At 39.6% G+C, this 21,236-nt stretch overlaps 2 protein-coding genes across 4 annotated transcripts in view; both read right to left on the bottom strand.

Moving 5' to 3' along the window:
- LOC149080769 (peroxisomal targeting signal 1 receptor-like) overlaps nucleotides 1–6,818 on the bottom strand; it is a 37,930-nt gene extending 31,112 nt beyond the window's left edge. The window contains exons 1-2 of one of the 3 annotated variants that reach the window (XM_089237458.1): nucleotides 6,722–6,818; nucleotides 1,883–2,090 (exon numbers count right to left, since the gene is read on the bottom strand). In XM_089237458.1, coding sequence (XP_089093584.1) covers nucleotides 1,883–1,972 — 90 coding nt within the window. In that variant the 5' untranslated portion in view covers nucleotides 1,973–2,090; nucleotides 6,722–6,818. Of the gene's footprint in view, nucleotides 1–1,882; nucleotides 2,091–6,296; nucleotides 6,487–6,721 lie in introns of those variants that run through there. The other 2 variants (XM_089237459.1, XM_089237460.1) reach the window with 2 other exon arrangements.
- Nucleotides 6,819–18,551: 11,733 nt separating this feature from the next.
- On the bottom strand, nucleotides 18,552–19,373 carry LOC149080768 (uncharacterized). The gene has a single exon (XM_089237367.1). It carries the CDS (start codon nucleotides 19,371–19,373, stop codon nucleotides 18,552–18,554), a length of 822 nt encoding a protein of 273 aa, XP_089093493.1.
- Between the last annotated feature and the right edge of the window lie 1,863 nt (nucleotides 19,374–21,236).

Raw genomic sequence — 21,236 nt, 5'->3', positions numbered from 1 at the left:
TTCTGTACAAAATAGAATATTTTCATTTCACATTATGAAACAATCTACAGAATTCTACCATTTTATGCCTGGTGGATGCATTACTAATCATCAGCAGGTGGTGGGGGATAGCCATTAGGGAAATTGACAACCTTTGACAGAGAGAACCAGATGATAAAAGTTTTAATTTGTAATGGAAATCAAGTCAAAATGTCAATAGCAAATCAAGGGAGGAAAAGGTCACTGCTTCCATTTGCTTGGGACTCTGATTCATGCTGTCCTAATTTGCTGATCAATAAGCAAAGTTGGCAAAAAAAACCCCAATCCACTGGGTCTTTTCTGGGTTTATGATACTGCAGCATGAAGAAAGTAAGTTACATATGGTGTAGCTTACATAAATATAATTGACCTAGACATACAAATTTATATGCAATCTCATTCATGTGTCATTATATCATTACAGAAAATTCTAGGGAGAGGCAAAATCATTTTGCATTTTATTATAATAAATGGGTTTATAATATGGGTTTTTTCAAGGGTTTCTCTAATCTACATAATCTAAATACCATTGAATACATAGATTTATTAATGTATTTCTCTTTAGATAAGAGTATGACAATGTAATAACACCATAAGAAAGCATACTGTTTGCAAGTAAGTGCAGTTTCAAGGTGTAGTTTTTGGTGGGTTTGTTTTGGGTTTCTTCACCTTAGTTTTTTTCGGCTTGAGCAAAACCAGACCAATCGTGCCAATATGGCACCCATTGTATGACAAAGGACATGCTCAAGATGAAAAAAGTATCTCCAGAAAAATTTGGAAGAAAATACCACTCTTTTGCCAGAAAGAAAAGTCATAATTTTTTGCATGGCTAGACAAATCCAAGGTTTCTGGTTGATGTGGCGATCAAAATGGTAAAGATATTTAAAATTTGTTTGTAATTGTTGAATTATCTTCTGAAAAATATGCACTACAGTTGTACTATGACTACAATAAATACAATAATACCCCAACTTATGTGCTCTGACTAGTCATCTCATCATAAAAATAGAATTTTCCCTTCAATTAGACATAGTTTGAGCAAAGCCTTAAAGCTTTTGAAGTTCTTAGAAAAGAAATATTTTCCTGGGAAAGTTAAATTGAAGATACTAATAGATAGATAACAATAGGGTGACTGACTACATGACTAACATTTTACTATAATTTTGGGTGCACCGATTATTTTACACTAATGATTTAACATCGGGGGTGGGGTAGCCCAGGTCGATAAGATACTCGAATAAAGTACGAAAGGATGTTTAGAGGTGTCAAGAGTTTGATACTCGCTCATCCTTGTCAGAACTTTTCTGATGGGGGGGGGGGGGTTACAACAGAAATGCTGACATGACCACAGAAAACGATTGCTACTGCATGGAATCCCACGTGAGGGGTTAGCGCACAAACCTCTCAGTGAGTATAAAAAAAGGCTGTCGTTCAGAATTTGCAATAATTGTTGGTCCTGGTCCAATTAGCCAGCATGTACAGAAAATGATAGTGAACCGACAAAAATGATCAAACGATGATTCAACATCAGTAGAAATAAATACAATAAGTCATGACCATTTGATTTTGACTAAACTTAGTTGCCTGAGTGGAAAAGTTTACTTTTAATTATGTCATAGGTCCTGGAACAAATTACTGACATAAGTCTGGGTATGCACACTACTTAGGCAGAGGGTGATGACATGCTATTAATACAATGCATGCTGTTTGATGTGATGACATCGGGAGTCAATTTAGGACATTGTGAACTGAGTACCAAAATTATTTGTCACCAAGGGAGCCTGACCTCTTACAGGAGACCTAGGACACGAGACCTCCTACTGTATAATGACAGTGTTTGAATGGATTAAAAATTAGAAAATACCTGTCCTTTGTCTTGGGTGAAGTGAGCGGCAACTTTCATAAGTGGATTGTTCAATCCACAATCTCCCTCTACTAACTCCCTCATAGCCATGGTCAGTTCCGGAGGTCTTTCTTCTGAAGTCTCAGCTGTCGTGGATCTTAGATTTCAAAGAAATTATCTTGTGCACACTGGTTAGGCATCTCTGCTTGACGGTTCATCTTTTTGAGACCTGAAAAACAAAAAATAGAACAACTATTAGCGATGTAAAAACCAGTCCAAATTAATAACTTAAATGGATTTATAGGATTAATAAACGGATTAATAGGATTTGGATGACAATTACTAGTCAATCCAGAAGGAGGAACTCTTTTTTCAGAGAGCACCTGGTTTTCTTGATAACACTCAATGCAAAGGCTTGAAAAATAAATAAAATTAAGCTATGGCAAAATTTCATAGGCGCCAAACATTTTCTCTTCCAGACAAAATCAGTCGCAGATAGTGCATTATTGGATTTAGGGACCCATTTCGATGCTAGCAGACACACTGACATAATTTCAGATAATTCTGTGCTGTCCCCCAGACGTCAGTTCAGCTATTATACATACAAAAAATTAGGTGCCAATGGCAACCTGATGTCAGGGATTTGTAAAGCCCTGCTCTATGATCTGTTACATTAACAATACTTGTTTTGCATTGAAAAAAAACCCCCATGCAGTCTATGATTAGTGGACAAGGCCTATCAAGATCACATACATGCAGGCCTATGTGATGTCGTTAATAGACCCTGCCTAATACTAAGGCAATTTTTTCTTGCTTTTCATATATACAACAACAATATATAACAGCGACACGAAAAATTCCAAATCAATAAGATTTTAAGGTTTGGTTGCCAATATTACTAGCCAATTTAGAGTGAGGTATTATTTTCCCAAAGAGAGCATCTACTAATACTACTTCCCTGTACACCAACTTCGGCCATATCGCCATACAGCAATTTGTTAAAGATCAATTTGAGTTAGAAATGAAGGTGACATCTATTGGTGGTTTCCTCAGGTTCAATGGCAAAAGAAGTGGCAATCTATGTCCTTTCACAATATCAAACTCACGGACCTAATGGCAATCTTCATGGTAGTAGACAAGTATCTCACCACTGCGTCACTTGGGCAAAGAGAGCATCAGGTTTTCTTGATAATACTCGATACGCTAATGAGCCAGATTTTTGTGCTCTTCGTAATAATTAAACAGACTCTATATGCATACATAAAGGCTGATTATATTCTGATACAATGACTCATTACAGTGGAACTTCTAAAACTTGGATTCTTGATATCTCAAAGTAATTTAAACATTTCATTCAAGTTTGATTTTCCACACTTGAGCCGATATCAATTGTTCAAGACATTGGAGGTTGAATGTAATCATTATAGCTAGTAATCTTGTCACCAAAACACAAGGCAAATCAGAAAAACATTTGGATTCCAGCCGAATTTCAAATAGGCTAAGCATAGTCTACTTAATTCTTTTTAAGAGAGGAACAGTACAGAATCATCTTTTCTTTCACACTTTTTCCCTTAATAATCACACATCTTCCTCTCCCCCACCTCATGCCAGAAGCATGAATGTGCAATGTTTTTAGAAAAAACAAATGTGGGAAATGACGTTTGAACATTCACTCTACGCATGTTATGCTACAAAAGTTTTTTTTTTAAAATTTTGTAACATGTGTTTTAATAGGGATACCTACACATTTGCATTTCAGGCAAAACTTACCTATCAAAATAATAATACCTAATCAGCTGATAAAAAAAGAAAATTTGCAAGGAAAACATGAAAAAATTCAGACGGCAATGCCAATATTTTAGTTGCTATGAAAACCTGAAATTTTGTCACGTCCTGCATTTAAGCTCGGAGAATGCCGAGAACATGCGAAAAATTATCAATCACTATTGAAATGAGTAGGATGGATCAAAAATTTTTTGGAATGAGAGGCAAGAGAGATGCACCATCCCACCATACAATCTAGATCGAATTAAGATGTTATGCATAGATACTACACAGACAAGTTCTCGATATCCAGCCTGAAGTCACAGAAGATGCCCATGATTGAATTTTTTGAAAATATCGCTGGATAAATGTAAATGCGCATCTTCACCCTACTGACATAAACACAGAGATGATTTTGCAAATATTTTTTATCTTAGCCTGGGATTACACTATAAAGATTAGATGAAATATCTTTTACAGAACTTGAAAAAAAAAAAAAAACCCAATATGCCTATTGATTACATTTGCTTGAATGCAACCAATACGCTTATTGGTTGCATTTTTCAAGTTTTATTAAAAATATTTTACAAAACTTTTGTAGTGTAATGCTGTCCTTAGAATGGTTGAGCGAGTGGTATGTACACAAATTTTTCTATCAATATGACTGTCAGTTAAAGCTGCAGAATGCTTCTAATAAGCAAACTTATTTCTTGATTACCTTGAATACCTATATAGCAAAATCATAAGACATTGAACATTGAAGGACCGGACACACCCCACTTCCCATCTCAGAGAGATATCGAAAAAAATCATAAGACAGCCGAATCTCCATAAATGCTAAAAAATCTGAATTTTCAAACTGGAGTCTAAGGGTGACAAAAAATTTTCTGCTTTTATTATACTACATTTTTTAAAAGATGTAAAAGAAAACATTACTTAGGCTCGTTTTCATCAGCAAAATACCATGCTTATCTACTAAGAAATCAGGCTGGTGCCTACATAACTTTCTGGATTTGTCAAGTCCTACCTAAACACACATCTACATGTACATGCTATGCATTGTCCTTGATTGATTTCAAAATATATTTCATCCCAAGTCAAGCAATGCATGCTAGGCAAGTGCAAAACTTTGAAGGTTCCATCAATGATGGATTTGGATCCCAAAGTAGAATGTTTTGTAATATCCTGCAATGAGCCCTCAGCTGACTAGAAATGTTCTGCAGTAAAAAATCCCATGATAATGTTATCCACACTTTTATTAAAATCCTCCCACATTGCTCCGCAACAGCACTAATTGTTCTTCGACGTACGCCACATTTTTCAGCATATTCTGCTTCAGGGGAAGCTCGTATTGTGACTTTGTATAGCCATGGCTGTGGCCAGAGGCGCGGGTTATGTGTGAGAAGTGGGAAAGAAGAGAGAGAAAAGAGTGAGAGTTTTTGGCAAATTTGCAAAGCAAAATCATGGCAAACAGCAGTAAGGGCGAGTAACAGCATGTACACACACTTTTAGAAATACCAACTCAATGTACAACATAAAACCATAAGCTGATAAACAGCTTTGTCTTGATGGATGTAGATATGAGTGTCAATTTGTACTTGATATTTGTTTATCGATATAACATCTCAATGAATGTTCATTGGTGTAGATGGTAAGCATGAAGCTTATGTGAGTGTTCCCTTAGAAATACCAACCCAATGTGCAATATATAAAAACTACCAAGATACACAGCCTTAACTTGAGATGCGTGGATTCGAACTCCGATTTGTATATGCACATTCGTTTATCAATGTAAAATCATCTCAAACATAATCAAAATGAGAGATATACAGTATACTAATACCACATAATAGTAAATTCCCCCATCATAACATCAATCACATGACATGCTTTCAAGGCCACATTTAATCATCACAACCATGCGTTCGAAGTGACATGGATATAAACATCAACACATTAAAATAATCAATCAATGCAAACAATACTAATAGTATTCGCACATGCACACACCGAAACAGCACACGGAAGTAATGATTCAGAACCTCTCTTTATAAGAGAGAGCACTGATAAATCCCATAATAAATGAACACTCAATTGATTACAAGATAATTCAGATAGCTCCCGAATACTAGAATACCCGAATAAGTAAATTTAGGTCTATTCCCAATATATGGTAAATTTTTTTGTTGACAAGCTTTAGATAATGCCAAAACAGCGATATGTTGCCAACACCAACCTCTCCGCAGCACATTCTCAAACATTATTGGTTGTTCTTATTGTACCACAGCAAATCCCGTCAAATTGCGTTTAGCAGACAAAAAAGTCGCAGAGCTACGGTATACTGTATGTGGGGAATATCATCACCCTTGAATATAAACACAACCTTGACTTAAGAGATGTGGATACGAGATTAGATTTTGTACATGTACACTTGTTTATCAATATACATCATCTCAAACATGATCAAAACGAGAATATAAAAAGTGTACTATTATCACACTCCACTTCAAAACATCAATCACATGTGGCATGTTTCTCAAGGCCACACATTCAAATGACACAACCATGTGCTCCAAGTGACATGGATATAAACATCAGCGCATTTAAAAAAAAAAAATAATAATCAATCAATGTAAACAACACTAATAATACTCGCACATGCAAAACACACCGAAACAGTACAAGGAAGTAATGATTACAAAACCCACTCTCGATACGAGCGCTCGCGGATCCCGTAATAATTGAATAATCAATTGATTACGGAGATAATCATCCGTGATCGCTGATCAATAAACAAACAATTCTCGCGATAATTATCCACGGAGAATCGGGCGAAAATGCATTTGATTTCTTTCCTCCTCGGAGCGAATTGCATCATTACTCTCTCTCTCTCTCGAGGCGAAAATTGCTTAGGGCTTGTACAGGTACGTCAACAACAACAAATTTCGCCGAGCGAGAAGAAAAAGACTACAGCCATCTTTCCCCCCTGTCACGGCGAATTTTCCCGCGATGTAAACAATTATCGCGATAATCGGCGATTACACCTCGAATTTAAAAAAATAATAATTGTTATTATTATTATTGTTTTTTTTTTACCTTCGCGAAGTCTAAAAATCAGCATGCTGTGAATCAGCATTCACAGAGACGGCATTCCTCAATACTACTTTACTGTTATTTAAAAGGAACTGTTGCCACCGATACGACAACATGTCAATGGCAAGACAGAAATATCGTGACCATATTACGCTCATTTTACGGGATCTAATGCAGAATTTTTTATTTATTTCATGTCGTCGACACTACCAAAACATTTTGCCAAATGTGAGGGTCGTGGCTCCCCACGTACTGTAGCGGGATTCGGATATTTCGCCTCCTGGAAATTTCACCACTGACATTTCGCCTGTTCTGACTGTGTGAGTGACCAAGTGATAGGGCGAGTGACCGTATGAGTAAGTGTGTGACTTTCTGTATGGTTGAGTGAACCATATGAATGATCAATGAGTGACCAAGAGCCTGACCGTATGAGTGATCATATTAGTGATCGTATGAGTGACAGATTGCATGGCCGCATGAGTGACCAATTACGTGGTCATATGAATGATCAAGTGAGTTGACACACTCACTTGGTCCTTCATAGTCACCCAACCACTCACTTGTTCCCAGATACGGTCACTCTCTCCTTCCATTGGTCCCTCAGTCACCCGTTCACTCATACGGTCACTCTTTCCTTCGATTGGACACTCATACAGTCACCTACCCACTCACTTGTTCACTCATACGGGCACACTCTTTCGATTGGTCACTCATATGGTCACACCCACTGATAAAGTAACTACTTGATCAAGCACATGATCACTCATACGGTCATTGACTTAATTACTCATGTGGTCACTCATACGGTCATTGACTTAATTACTCATGTGGACATTCATACGGTCATTGACTTAATTACTCATGTGGTCACTCATACGGTCATTGACTTAATTACTCATGTGGTCACTGACTTAATTACTCATACGGTCATTGACTTAATTACTCATGTGGTCACTGACTTAATTACCCATGTGGTCACTGACTTAATTACCCATGTGGTCACTGACTTAATTACTCATGTGGTCACTCATACGGTCATTGACTTAATTACTCATGTGGACATTCATACGGTCATTGACTTAATTACTCATGTGGTCACTAACTCGATCATTGATAGTCACTTACTTTCAGGGCACGCAAAATGTCCGGGGTGAAATTTGCGTAAATCTACTGCAACCAGGGGGCCGCCAGGCTACGGTTACCAGACGTCCTTATTTTTGAACTCCATTTGAGAGTCCTCATACTTTTTTTCCTTTTGTCCTCACAGGGTTTAAGAATTTTTCACTTTTTTTCATTCTGAAAAAAAAACACGGAGATTTTTTTGCCGCCTGGGCTTCACTCAGTGGTCTCGGAGCTGCTGTGTTTTTTATAATAATTATTTTATTTTTCATTCAATGAAAACATTCTTATGCATAGGACATACATGCTATGCATAATTCATGCCAGCCATTCCAATTAACGGTTCACGAGCACAGGTATTTGGAGGGGCTGATAACTTCACTTAGAAAGAGAATCTCAATTTTTATTTAAAAAATCGGGCATGTCTCTATTAACTACATGAATGGGACGAATAGTGATTTGGCCGAATACCGAAAATATCGGGTATCTGAATATCAATTTTCTTAAAATTCACCACAATTATAAATAAAATTCCCGTTTTTAATCGAAAAATTGTAAAAATAGTAAAATTGTTGGTAATCTCCCATTTGAACATTAGAGGGCGAGCCGCAACCAGAAGCTTGGCCAGCAGGGGCAAGCATGCATTTTGGCGCCCCCTTGTAATGTTAAGAAAGAGGTAAAAGTGTGAAATTTGCGCTCCTTCTGGTCCAGGGCAGTAGACCCGCCTGCTCCGCCCTAGTTACGGCCCTGGTTGCGGCCCTCATTGGAAATATTGGAAGGGCTCAAAAATATTGGTGACGGGGGGGAGGGGTAAAAAACCCAATGTTTACATTAGTATTACAAATATTAGAGGGGAGGTGGGTTTGATCCCAATACAAGTTTACGCATATGCTCTTCGGAATTCCTCCGCTAATTGTAATATTGGCCATCAGCGCTTTCACTTTGTTGGGATTGAAACTGGAAAAGCTGCTTCTTTTCCCACCAAATGTAAGTTTCAGGAAAAAAAATTGTAATTTTCACAAACACACAATATTTACCATTCCAGATTTTTTCGATGGGAAATTGCGGCCCGCACCTTTCGCACCTGCCTAAGGGCCTCGACTCCCGTATTTTCCAGTAATTTTGGCGTCTCACATTTTTGCTGTAATGCTCCATTTTTGCTTGTATTTTCCACTGGACATTTTTATTTAAAAAATCGGGCCTGTTGCTGTTAATATAATTAACAACTCGTACACGATATACAAATATAGCTGCCGAACGTCGTAAACAGAAAATTTTACGATTCGGGGGACTGTGGGGGGGGGGGGGGGAGAGGTGAATGGTATGCTTATCCGTAAAGTATCGTTATATTGTTCCACTTCACAAAAAGAATACTAATGATAGACTGATAGGTTAGGAAACTACTTACAAGACGCTGTCAAGCGAATCGGACCTCATAACAGAGGAATGGTGTCACCATTCATTTCTAGGAGGAGGAGGGGGGGGGGGGAGTCTTCTGAGACGGCAGCAACTGTTTGCAGGTCAATACCACTCGGATGAAACACACCAATGCGTCAGTACTACTAATAATCTGGAGTTAATTATTAATATTTTTAGGGCACATATATTGGAGGGCATCTTTTATACCATTGAGAGCGCGAAGTAGATCAAACTGCTTTCAAATTAATCAGAGATCGTTTAGAGCAGTGATTCTTAACTTCCGGGCCCTGACATGGGTCAAACCGGGCCCTGAGTGATTCATCTCTCTCGTTTCATTTTTCTCCATCCATATCCTATTAGTCTCCTATTAGGGTATGGCCGGGCCTTCAACTCACAAAAATAACTCGATCGTGGGCTTCCAGAGGTTGAGAACCAGTGGGTTAGTGTTTCGGGTGGATCATGAGCTTCTTTTGGTTATTCCCTTCTGGCAACGATACAAGTAAAGAATTTCAACATTATAATATTGCAGATTTATGGTTTTGCTGCCAGTGAGCTATTCGAATTTTGCGGCCCTTTGCTCCTAAGCTAGCCTAATTTTCCTAACCACTCAAATTTACTTCTATGACCTACATAACCCGCTTAGCCTCCCCTCCCAGTAAAGATGTCCCAGCCTTTAAGTCGTTTTAGTCACTCGCATGTTTTCACATTCTCTAGGCCACTCCTTCCGTCCCTCCCCCACTATATGACTCTTTTGGTCATTCCCAAGCTTACACACACGCTCTGAGTCACTCGCTGACTAATTTCTGAGTGGCACATTACCAGATAGCCGTGTAGGGCCGTTCAAGTATTACGTCAGCAAATTTTTAGCCATTTTTGACCTCCCCCTTGTCAGCAAAATTTCGTCAGCTCTGACCCCCACCTCCTAACGCATATTAGTGGGATCAGACACGTACGCGGGGAGGGGGGGGGGGCTCGTGTCTCCCCTCCCTAGACGATTAAAAATTTATATTTGCAATGTAAAAAAGTAAAATTTCGGAAGAAAATACTTTATATATGTTATTATAATCAATTTCTGTTAATATTTCAATGCTATTTGATGGCTAAGAACATAAAATGTCTTTTTAAGAAATTCATTGCGACCCACCGTCTAAGCCATACATGGGAAACTCTTGGCCCGCGGACCAAATGTGGCCCCGGGATTATCTGATATAGCCTGCCCCCTTAAACCTAATTTTGTAAAAATGAAAAAAATGAACTAAGCGGCATATTTACAGATCACTGAAGTGACCACAATTAAGTGTGGTACAATTCCAGAGCATTTAAGCTGCCCGTGGCACATTGACAGATCACTTAAGTGAACCGTGACACACATCCAGAACACTTAAGCGATCCGTGGCACATTTAGAGATCCCTTGAATAACACGTGGCACAGCTTTAGAGCACTTAAGCTTCAGTTCCAAATCACTCAAGTTACCCCCCCCCCCCCGGCACATTTCCAGATTACTCAAGTCAGGGGTGGTCAACTTTTTTCTGTTCGCGGGCGAACATAATGCGTCACGGGCCGCATCAGTGCTGCAACTTCCGTGTGTAAAAGCTGCTTCATCATTAATTTAATAAATTAGTTAGTTATTAAATTAATTTCGTCACTAGAAATAAGAAGTTTGTAAGCAGTTTGTTAATCAAGAAATCTGCTGTTGGAACCGATAGTTCAGAATAATGATCACAGATTTAATCTTTTCACGGTACTTTTACTTTGTCGCGGCCCGCACAAAATCACTTCACGGGCCGCATGTGGCCCGTGGGCCTGCTGGACTTGAGTAATCCACCACCACCAGACCAACCATGACCAGTGCCGTCTTAACGCATGGGTCCCACCCGGGCACGGCCCAGTGGCCTCAAGAGAAGAGGGGCGTGATTTTCCCGAAATCACACGGGTTAAAAATCAGAACCCTTTGCAATTTTCGAGAATTTGCCAGGTAGGGCCTCAGAAAAATCACTTGGCCGGGGGCCCATGAATGACCTTAAGACGACCGTGACGCTCGCTCTGTCCCCCTGGGGGATACACGCTGGCACTTAAGCTATCCGTGGCATTATTACGGATCACTTGAGCGATGTGTGGCACAGTTAGAGCATTTAAGCGGCTCGGACACATTCCCAGAGCACTAGGATCCGCGAAACATTTAGAGATCACAAAATGTTAGAAGACTCCACTAATCTTAAGAAATGAAGAGATCCACTAAGAGTGGCTCTGTAGGGGACTTATCAATAGGAAGAATATCAGTTTAGAATGCCCAGAAACTGGTGAAAGGTTTTCCTTGTTTTTGGCGCACCGAGTATAAAGATGATACTAAAAATATTTCATATTTTTATAAAGGGTGGTTGATGACGTAAGCATCATCCGAACCCCCTCCTAATCTGTTCAATATCACTAAGTGGCCCACGGCACGTTTTAAAATCAGTGAAGTGGCCACGCACTCCCGTAAAGGTTGAAAACATTTGCTTTTTAGCATGATTAACACTATTTTTGTTTGTCAAATACTTATATTTAGAAGACACCAACGAATAAGGCAAATACACAAATACTTATATACGATTCAACATAAAAGAGGAGACTGCCATCTAGTGCTTATTTTAAAGAGCCATACATGAACTTTTTAGATCTTCTAGTATTGAGAAAATTTGATACAAAACGTAATTTATCATGATTAGCAAAAGAGAAAAATTAATATATACATATTTGAACTTTAAAATTACCCGCATTTTACATGTTATCAGCAGTAGCTGGAAACTGTCTGGAGAAACCGCGAGACACCCAGGCTCGGTCGCAAGAAGCAACGTAAGCACTTCGCCCCCCCCCCCGGGGGGGAATGCCAGAATCCTTGCCTCTCCGTGTAAAACATGACTCGTTGTACCAACATTTTTTCCAGTACCTTCCCGAAGCCAGAGAGTAAAGAGATAGGGCGGTAAGCTTTTGGGTCTCCTGGACGTCTTCCTTTCTTCAATAAAAGGAGTAGCTTACCTTCTTTGAAATGATTTGGAAAACATCCCAGTTGCAGGCACTTATTGTATAGGGAATGTAAAAGATCTGGAAATGCTTTATTTATCACCTTGACCATCCTGTTGTTCACCCGGTCTAGACTCGGGGCTTTCCGCATATTAAGCTGGTCAACGATTCTTTTTATCTCTTGGTTAGATATTGCTCTCATATTCAAATCCGGGTCGAAGTACATACTAGAGCTCATACAAGGAGGACCATAATCATCGGAGTCAACATCGGGGTAAATGTCATTAAGGTGTCTTTCCCCGCCTGCAAAATTGTTTCGTCACCAAATTGGCTCATAGTCAGCTGCGGTTTCGTTTTGCGGGACATAGAAGCACGATATACGGTACCAAATTCAGAGGCCGTTTTTTCACATAGTGCACGCCAGGGAGATAATTTTGTTTTACGAATCTCTTTGCGGTACTGAGCCTGATATTTATTAAATGCCATGCGCAGGCGAATTTTGTCCTCCTGATCTTTTGCTCGTATATATCGTCTTTTCAGAGCCCTGAGCTTCTTGCGTGACTCTTCCAGTTCAGTTGTCCACCATGTGCTTTTGGATTTAACTGGCATCTGCGATCCGTTGCTCCCAGGGACTAACGACCTATTACCTGCCTCTTCTATTACTTGATGCACAGTGTTTGTAATATGCTGAAGTTGATCATACGTTCGGCACTCACGAATCTGCCTTATCAGGACTGGTGTCGTACTTCTGAGGATACGAATAAAATTGAAGAGCTTACGTTGCGTTGTTTTGAATCTAGGAGTTTCAGATGACGGAGATGAGTCACATATCACCATGTGGATATAGGAGTGACTACTTGCTGATGGTTCCTCTCCCACAGACCATTGTAGGGCATTTGCTAGATACACGTGATTGCATATAGATAGATCCGGCCAGTCGAAGGATCCAGTGTGTCCATAGGTCGGTGTGCTGTTGTCGCCATTCAAAAGGAAGAGGTCTTGGGACATAAGGAAGTCTAGGATGTCTTCACCTCTTTCATTATTATCGGAATAACCCCATACAGAGTTGTGTCCATTCCAGTCTACGGCAATAATGATCCCGTGCCTTCCATTCTTTACCACGATCTCCTCAATCTCCTGGATAGCTTCTTTTATGTCCTTGTATGGAGACGAATACGAGCTAGCCACGATCAACTCCCTCCCGTGTAGGTGCAGTTGCACCGCTACCGAATTATTCATAACCGACAGCACAGCTCCACGAAGTGCTCTGTTGCGGATCATGATCGCAGCCTTCCAATTATTTGATGTCCAGCGTGACCAAGTCAAGGGGAGACCCTTGATTTCCGGACCTTGCGCTGTGGACCAGACCCAAGGCTTTTGGGCAAGTACTATGTCCACGTTCATTTCGTTGGCAGTTTTTTCTAATTGGTAAGTAGCCGCTTTAGAGTGATCTAAGTTAATCTGAAGTAATCTAATTCCCTACTCAGTAAATTATTATTGGCCATTACACAATCTATTTCATGATATTTCGTCTACCTTTGCTAAGAAGAAAACTGGTGCACATACGATCATTGGCACGGTGATAGACATCGAGATTTGTGCCATGCGCTAGGTTTTGGAAACAGCACTGCACACATCGGTCCTTTCCTTCTCTCCTGAAATTGTGGATCGACGGGAAGTTATATTGAGTTGAGAACCGAATCGGAAACGATAATTTATGGGCAAGATAATAAATAATATTGTTGCACAAGTCCTTTAAAAAGAATAAGTTGAAGAAAACAACAGCTAATCCGGCCACCAGCGAGCTTCGTGGAATTAGGTATAGGCCTATCTGTACAGCTGCATATAAAATCACAGGTTAGTTCATTTTTTACTATTACATAAAATGCATTGATGAATATTCTGTAATATTATTATTGCAAACATAGTTAATTTCATAATCCCAATTTTCATAAACTCAGTGCTATACATAGGGATAGGGCTTTATTAAGTTAATTGATAATATTGGCACTGTGCTATTTGAATCTTTTTTTTTTTAATGTTATCTTTCAACGTAAGAAGTTTTTAAGGAATAAACAGTTGGGGGGAATTTAGAATAATTACAGAAAATATATTTCATGAGCCGCCGCCTCCTCACATCCAGGAGCCGGGCTTCTATAAAATTTTTAGTGGATCCCACTCTAATATTTCTCATTGGAGCCTTTGATGGAACTTCAAATAATTACGTGAAAGGAAATATTTTATTTCATGCCCCCCTCCTCCTGAAACTGGGTGCCTTGGTAAGACCTGCTAAGGTCAAAGTAATGAAAATTCTAAATTTTTTTAATGTTATAATTTCAACTAAATACATTCACAAATTTTGAAAAAATTCAAACGTCTAATGATGCTTTTATTTCATGTCAATAGGTGTGTATGACTTGGACAGTATCATGGGATCAGACTAGAATCATGTGAATTTGCTGATCGCCCAAGAAGATCGAGGACTGGATAGATAGATAGAACCACCAGACCAGAATCAAAGTTTTTCCCCCCATGCCCAGCTCCATAAGGGCTGACTGTGGAACTACAGACGGGCCCAGATAGGCCTATGAAGAAGGGGAGATATGTGTTTGTGTTTTGTGCAAGTATATGGATGTGTATGAAAGAGAAAAGTTGACAATTTCGGGATAAATGATCCTGGTCGGTCATTGCTAATAAAAATTTTAGCCTTGGAAAAAAAAATGCCACCACAACACTTCAGCCTTTTCCTAAGGAGAGAAACAGTTCAAGAAAAATAATGGTACAGTGGCATTTACATGCGAGTTCAAAGCAAGCTCTGTATAACTCATTTCCTAGGTAATGATATAATTTTTTGCAAAAACCTTAATTTGCAGTAAATCCAAGCAGGCACCACCATCACCAGTCAAATCATAAAGTTGGTAAAGATGTTAAAGGCGACGGCAATGAGAAGATGTAAATTTCATTTTTAAAGACATGAACATTTTATTTACACACACGGACAAGTTATACGCGACATCCATACTCTATGACGAAATACAATCAACTGATTAAAACGTTCGAAAAACTCTCTGGCCATCCGTTGCTAGGTTACCATCCATCACAAGGCGAAAAGCGCTACAACGGGAAAACGTGACATCGTGACGTCACAGAGCATCGTTTATGATCGGTCACTACACACTCCCCCCCTAGTGTTAACGAAATTTGTGGTCGAATATCTGTCGGGGAAGTGGACGTGACGACCGGAGCGAGTCACAGTTGCTGGTACTGCTTGTGCTGGCAACGCTGTACTGGATGGCTGTATGGGCACTTCTGAAGGTACCTTAAAGCTATCTCCAAGGAAAGCTGGAATCAAACGATCAATGGAGATCCTCTTGCTTGCCCCATTGATGCCAATGTCGAAAAATTTTTCTCTGCGATCTTTGACAGGAAACGGGCCTTGATATGTTGGTTGTAAGGCAGGATGTGGTGCGTCGTTGCGTACGAAGACATGCGACGCGGATTGCAGATCACTAGGAATATACGTCGGCGTGTATCCGTGAGTTCTAGTAGGCACAGGCTTCATTGAACGCATTAGCTTTTGGATTTGATGGACGAAATCGGATTGTATAATGTCTGGTGTTTTCGAAAAATACTCGCCGGGCAACTGCAATGGTGTTCCGTAGAGTATTTCTGCGGAAGAGCATCCCAGGTCTTCTTTCACTGCTGCTCTTAGACCCAGTAGGGCGAATGGAAGAGCATCAACCCAAGCAGGATTCGATTGAATACGGCATCTCAGGGCAGTTTTCAGCGATCGGTGTTGTCTCTCGATCAGCCCATTTGCTTGTGGATGATAAGCAGTCGTTTTATGATGTTGGAATCCTAGATATCTGCTCAAGCTTTGGAAAAGCTGGCTCTCGAACTGCCTGCCCTGGTCGGTGGTGATCCTGTGCGGTATGCCGAATCTTGAAAACCAAGTGGCAATTAATGTTTTGGCGACTGTTTCGGCAGTTTGGTCTGGCATTGGAGAGGCTTCGATCCACCTGGAGAATCTGTCTATCATCGTTAGGAGGTACCGAGAACCTTGGCATAATGGTAATGGACCAACTATGTCAAGATTGATATGCTGAAATCGGTTGTTAGGTACCTTGAATTCAGCCAGCGCGGATCGAGTGTGTCGGTGAACTTTAGAGCGTTGGCATGGAATACATGCTCTAGTCCACTCACGACAGTCAGATCTAATTGAAGGCCAAACAAATCAGTCACTCAGCAGTTTTGATGTTGCTCGCATGCCAGGATGTGATAAGCAATGCAATGATTCAAACGCTCGTCGTCGCTGAGAAATTGGTACAAAAGGCCTTATTTTGCCGTTTGACACATCACACCAAATTTCGGCTGTTGCGTCGGGAAGGCTGAGTTTTTTCAGTTGTAAAGATGATACACTAGAATTTAAAATGGTTTTGAGATCGTTGTCATTCTCTTGGTCAGCTGCGAGTTGCACATAATCTAAAGTTGTGGGTACAGAAATGGTCGATATTCTAGAAAGAGTATCAGCTGGAATATTTTCGACACCTTTTATATGAAGAATTTCTGTTGTGAATTGGCTGATAAAGTTCAACTGTCGTAGCTGGCGAGGTGAACACTTTTCTGGTTTCTGCCTGAACGCATACACCAACGGCTTATGGTCACTACAAATGCAGAACTGTCTTGCTTCTAGCATATACCTGAAGTGCTTGACAGCAGAATAAGCTGAAAGTAATTCTCTATCGTATGCAGAATAACTTCTTTGTGCGCTTGAAAGCTTCTTTGAGAAGAATGCAAGTGGTTGTAGCTGCTTATCGTTAGATACTTGATGCAAGGCGGCACCTATAGCAAAATCACTGGCGTCCACATGTAAAACTAATGGTGATGATGCTAAAGGATGGTGCAAAAGAGTGGCATTAGCGAGCTGCGTTTTGCATTTTTCGAATGCTTGTCTGGTCTCAAGAGTCCAAGGAATTGATGTCTTGTCATTCTTCTTGGTGCTGGACAAGAAGGAATTAAGTGGTGCTTGCACAGCTGCTGTAGATGGTAGAAATCACCTGTAAAAGTTCAAAGTTCCCAGAAATCTTCGCAACTGCTTGATATTTTCTGGAAGAGGAAATTCTTGGATTGCACGAACTCTGTCTGGAAGAGGCTTCGAGCCGTGTTCATTGACCAAATAGCCCAGGAAGGAAATTTCCGGTACATTGAACACGCATTTAGATGTGTTGATTGTCAGTCCGTACTTATCGAGTCTTTCAAACACTTCTCTAAGGTGCTTGTGATGTTGCTCTGCGTCATGGCTGGCGATGAGCACGTCATCAAGATACGAGAAACAGAAGTCGAGATTACGTAGCACCTCGTGGATGAAGCGTTGGAACGTTTGTGCAGCGTTTGAGAGTCCGAACGGCATGACTACGAATTCAAACAATCCAAAGGGAGTTATGATTGCTGTCTTGGGAATGTCGTCGGGATTTACAGGAATATGATGAAATGCTTTGACCAGATCTATTTTAGAGAAAACTTTACATCCATGCAGATTCTGCGCGAAGTCCTGTATATGTGGCACTGGGTAGTTATCCGGCACAGTAATTCGATTCAGACTTCGATAATCACCAGTTGGTCTCCACTCATTCGGTTCTTTTGAAACCATGTGCAACGGGGAAGCCCAGTTTGATTTCGATGGACGACATATACCTTGGTCCAACATCATCTGGAATTCGGTCTTGGCAATCTTGAGTTGGGCTGGGTGCAATCTGCGTGGCTTTGCGAAAACAGGAGGACCTTTAGTTTCTATGTAGTGCAAGGTATTATGGGAAGCTTTCCTCGAAAACGGACGAGGTCTCGTTAATTCGGGAAATTCCTTCAAAATTTCAGTTATAGCACTGTTTCCTGAGATTGTTTTAATCGTTGTCGAAGGTCCATTGTAAGTAAAACCTTTACACGTGAGAGAAGTGAGTGGATCTATAAGTCGCTTGTTTTTGATATCGATGATGATTCCGTAGTGAGCAAGGAAATCCGATCCGATAATTGGTCTCTCAACGTCAGCGAGGGTGAAATGCCATTTGTAATTCCGCCGTAAGTTCAAGTCCAATTCCAGGAGTTTCAAACCGTAGGTAGATATACGGGAACTATTTGCAGCGAAAAGCTCAAAAGTTGTCGGTTTGCCGTTGCCTTTGTAAGGTAAAATTGATATATCAGCTCCAGAGTCAATTAAAAACTTCATGCCGCTTTTCCTTTCCATAATGAACAAACGGCTATGGTGAAGACTGCTATCGCCGCCACCGCATGCCGTTACTGCGGGGGGCTTGGACCGTTTCCCTGAATATTCTGAGCGTTGTAAGCGCAGGGGGACTTGCATCTGAAAGCTTTATTTCCGAATCTGCTATGATAATAACACACGTCAGTGTTTTCATCGGAGTCTTGATATCGCGAACGATTCCCGGAACCAGAATAACGTCGGTCTAGACTGGAGTTTCGATAGCGGTTCCGGCTATTCCTCGGATATCTGCCCAACTGCTCGACTCTTTTAGTCAGCTCCGAGATTTGAAGCTTAAGGTCTCTTAGCTCCGAGCAAGACGAGGCTTCTGCTACATGACCGTAATTGGGTTCGGTGAGCTCAGCTACTCGATCAGCTAACTCGGCTAGCTTGTCCAGTTCTTCGCTGCTGGCAGCTAACACTGTTTGTATACTCTTTGGTAGCCGTTGAAGCCACAAATTTTTGAGGAAAGTCTCATCGCTAATTCGCCCTGTCGAAAGCTCGCGCATTTTACGTAGCAACGTACTAGGCTTCTGATCTCCTAGGGATAAGTCTTCTAACAATATCTTGACCTCTTTCGCGGCTGAATGTTTATACACAGCGAGAAGTCTCTCCTTGAGTTTCGAGAACGGATCCGATGCGGGAAGATCGAAAACAATGTCACTTACCGTTGACAAGATCTCCACATCTAGGCAGTTGACTAGGTAGTTATACTTGGTTCCTTCGGCAGTAACATGGTTGATCTTGAAGGCAGCGTCGAGCTGGACGAAAAAAAGTTTGATTTTGTCCTTCGAGAACGTCGGCAGTTTCGCGTGGACAGCTTGAACTCGAAGATCGCTTTCTTGCTGTTCAGCCATGGCGATAAGTTCTTGGCAGGTTCGGGATCACGTCCGGGTCACCAGTAAAGGCGACGGCAATGAGAAGATGTAAATTTCATTTTTAAAGACATGAACATTTTATTTACACACACGGACAAGTTATACGCGACATCCATACTCTATGACGAAATACAATCAACTGATTAAAACGTTCGAAAAACTCTCTGGCCATCCGTTGCTAGGTTACCATCCATCACAAGGCGAAAAGCGCTACAACGGGAAAACGTGACATCGTGACGTCACAGAGCATCGTTTATGATCGGTCACTACAATGTTATACAATAGTCACTCAAATATCAGTCAAACCACCCCTATTCGCCAGGGTGATTTTTTTTTTGTTGTTGAAATTTTTGATATAAATGATTAATGCACGCATCTATATTGGGATTACAATGTAATGTAGAACTAAAATTTCAAAGGTAAGTGTAAAATATGTGTCTCAAGTTTTATATCAAGAAATATTCAAGTAATGATGTACAGTTTTTAAAATTTCATGAATTTTGTCTTAAAATTAAATGAATGTTGAAACTAATAAGACAGTGTTTCATTATAAATGTGTGAATTTATATAATGAAGCCCCTCTGAAACACTATTCCAACCATATTACCTGTTATAATGCCAAAATTCTTTGGGACGGGTGGTGGCATTATATCTGGGCTAGACGTTATTAGGTTAAAAAAATGTCAATTTATTTTTCCATATAAATTAACAAATTTCTCAACAGGTACACCAACTGGTACAGAAGGTGCATTTTCGAAATAAGACTTGCAATGCGTTATGATAAACAACTTTGGGTTCTTTAGAAATTACAAAATACTGTGTTGATGAATTGGGTTTTCCATGTTTTAACTGGAAAATATATACAAATACTTATTCAAAAGCCAGGTTTGGGAAATATAGATAGGTACTAACAATATTTCTTTGAGGTAAGTTTTAGTATGTGGGAAGGGGTAAATTTCTGTGGAGTTTTTTTCTAACGTATTTCTAAAGAACCTTAGAATAAAAAGGCACTTTTAAAGGAAAATTATGGTCAATAAATTTTATGCAAAAAGGAAAGTGGTGACATTTTCAAAAAAAGCACTATTTTTGATTTTTACTACTTGAATCTAGAGATACAAGGTGAGAATATTATCCTGGATGTAAAACTTGGAGAATAATCGAGAATATTCATTTTTCTTTTAAATAATTTAATTTTTTTACTAATTTTGTTTATATTGTGAAATATAAATCACTTTTCTTCGCCCGAAACATTTAGAACAAAACAATTTTTGGTATAATCACCCCCAATGACAACTTTTAGTTCTAGAATATTCTCAGATCATGATGAGAGGTTTTAAAAGTTTGGTTATATGAAGATTTCAGAAACCTTTAGACTAAAACCTTAAAAAAATTATTTTAAAATTAGATAAATTTTCAGAAATAAGTTCACAACAAAAGAAATTAAATCAAAGTTGATTGATAAAGGAAGCTATTCCTATACAACCACTTTCATTCTAAGATACAGAACTGTTGTTTTCTTCAATGCACATACACTTAAATTCTGTATCACTCAGTTCTTTTAAAAGTTGTGCAATTCAGCCCTGTTGGTTTAATTTTCTTGCTTTCAAACATTAATATTTGTGGTCTACAAACTTCAACATTCCCATCTTGACGAGTAGAGAGACGGAAAATATTCTCTCAAAAGACTATTATAAATTACTAGAGACTATTCTTATCAAAAATTATTCTCAAGTTATTTATCGAGATTATTAAATACATGTTATTACATATATTCTTGATACTCTCTGGAAAGATTTTGGTAACTGAAGAATATTCTCTGCAAGCACTATTATTAATAACTTC

The sequence above is a fragment of the Pholcus phalangioides genome, unplaced genomic scaffold, assembly GCF_987345545.1.
Source record: "Pholcus phalangioides strain wild (caught in Gottingen) unplaced genomic scaffold, Ppha-v1.0 ptg000010l_1, whole genome shotgun sequence".
Classification (NCBI taxonomy): domain Eukaryota; kingdom Metazoa; phylum Arthropoda; class Arachnida; order Araneae; family Pholcidae; genus Pholcus; species Pholcus phalangioides.
The sequence above is the reverse complement of the archived record's forward strand: the minus strand, read 5'-3'. Positions and strand labels throughout refer to the sequence as shown.

Coding starts and splice junctions, on each gene's coding strand:
- LOC149080768 (XM_089237367.1), bottom strand. CDS start 19,373: ATGGCTGAACAGCAAGAAAGCGATCTTCGAGTTCAAGCTGTCCACGCG.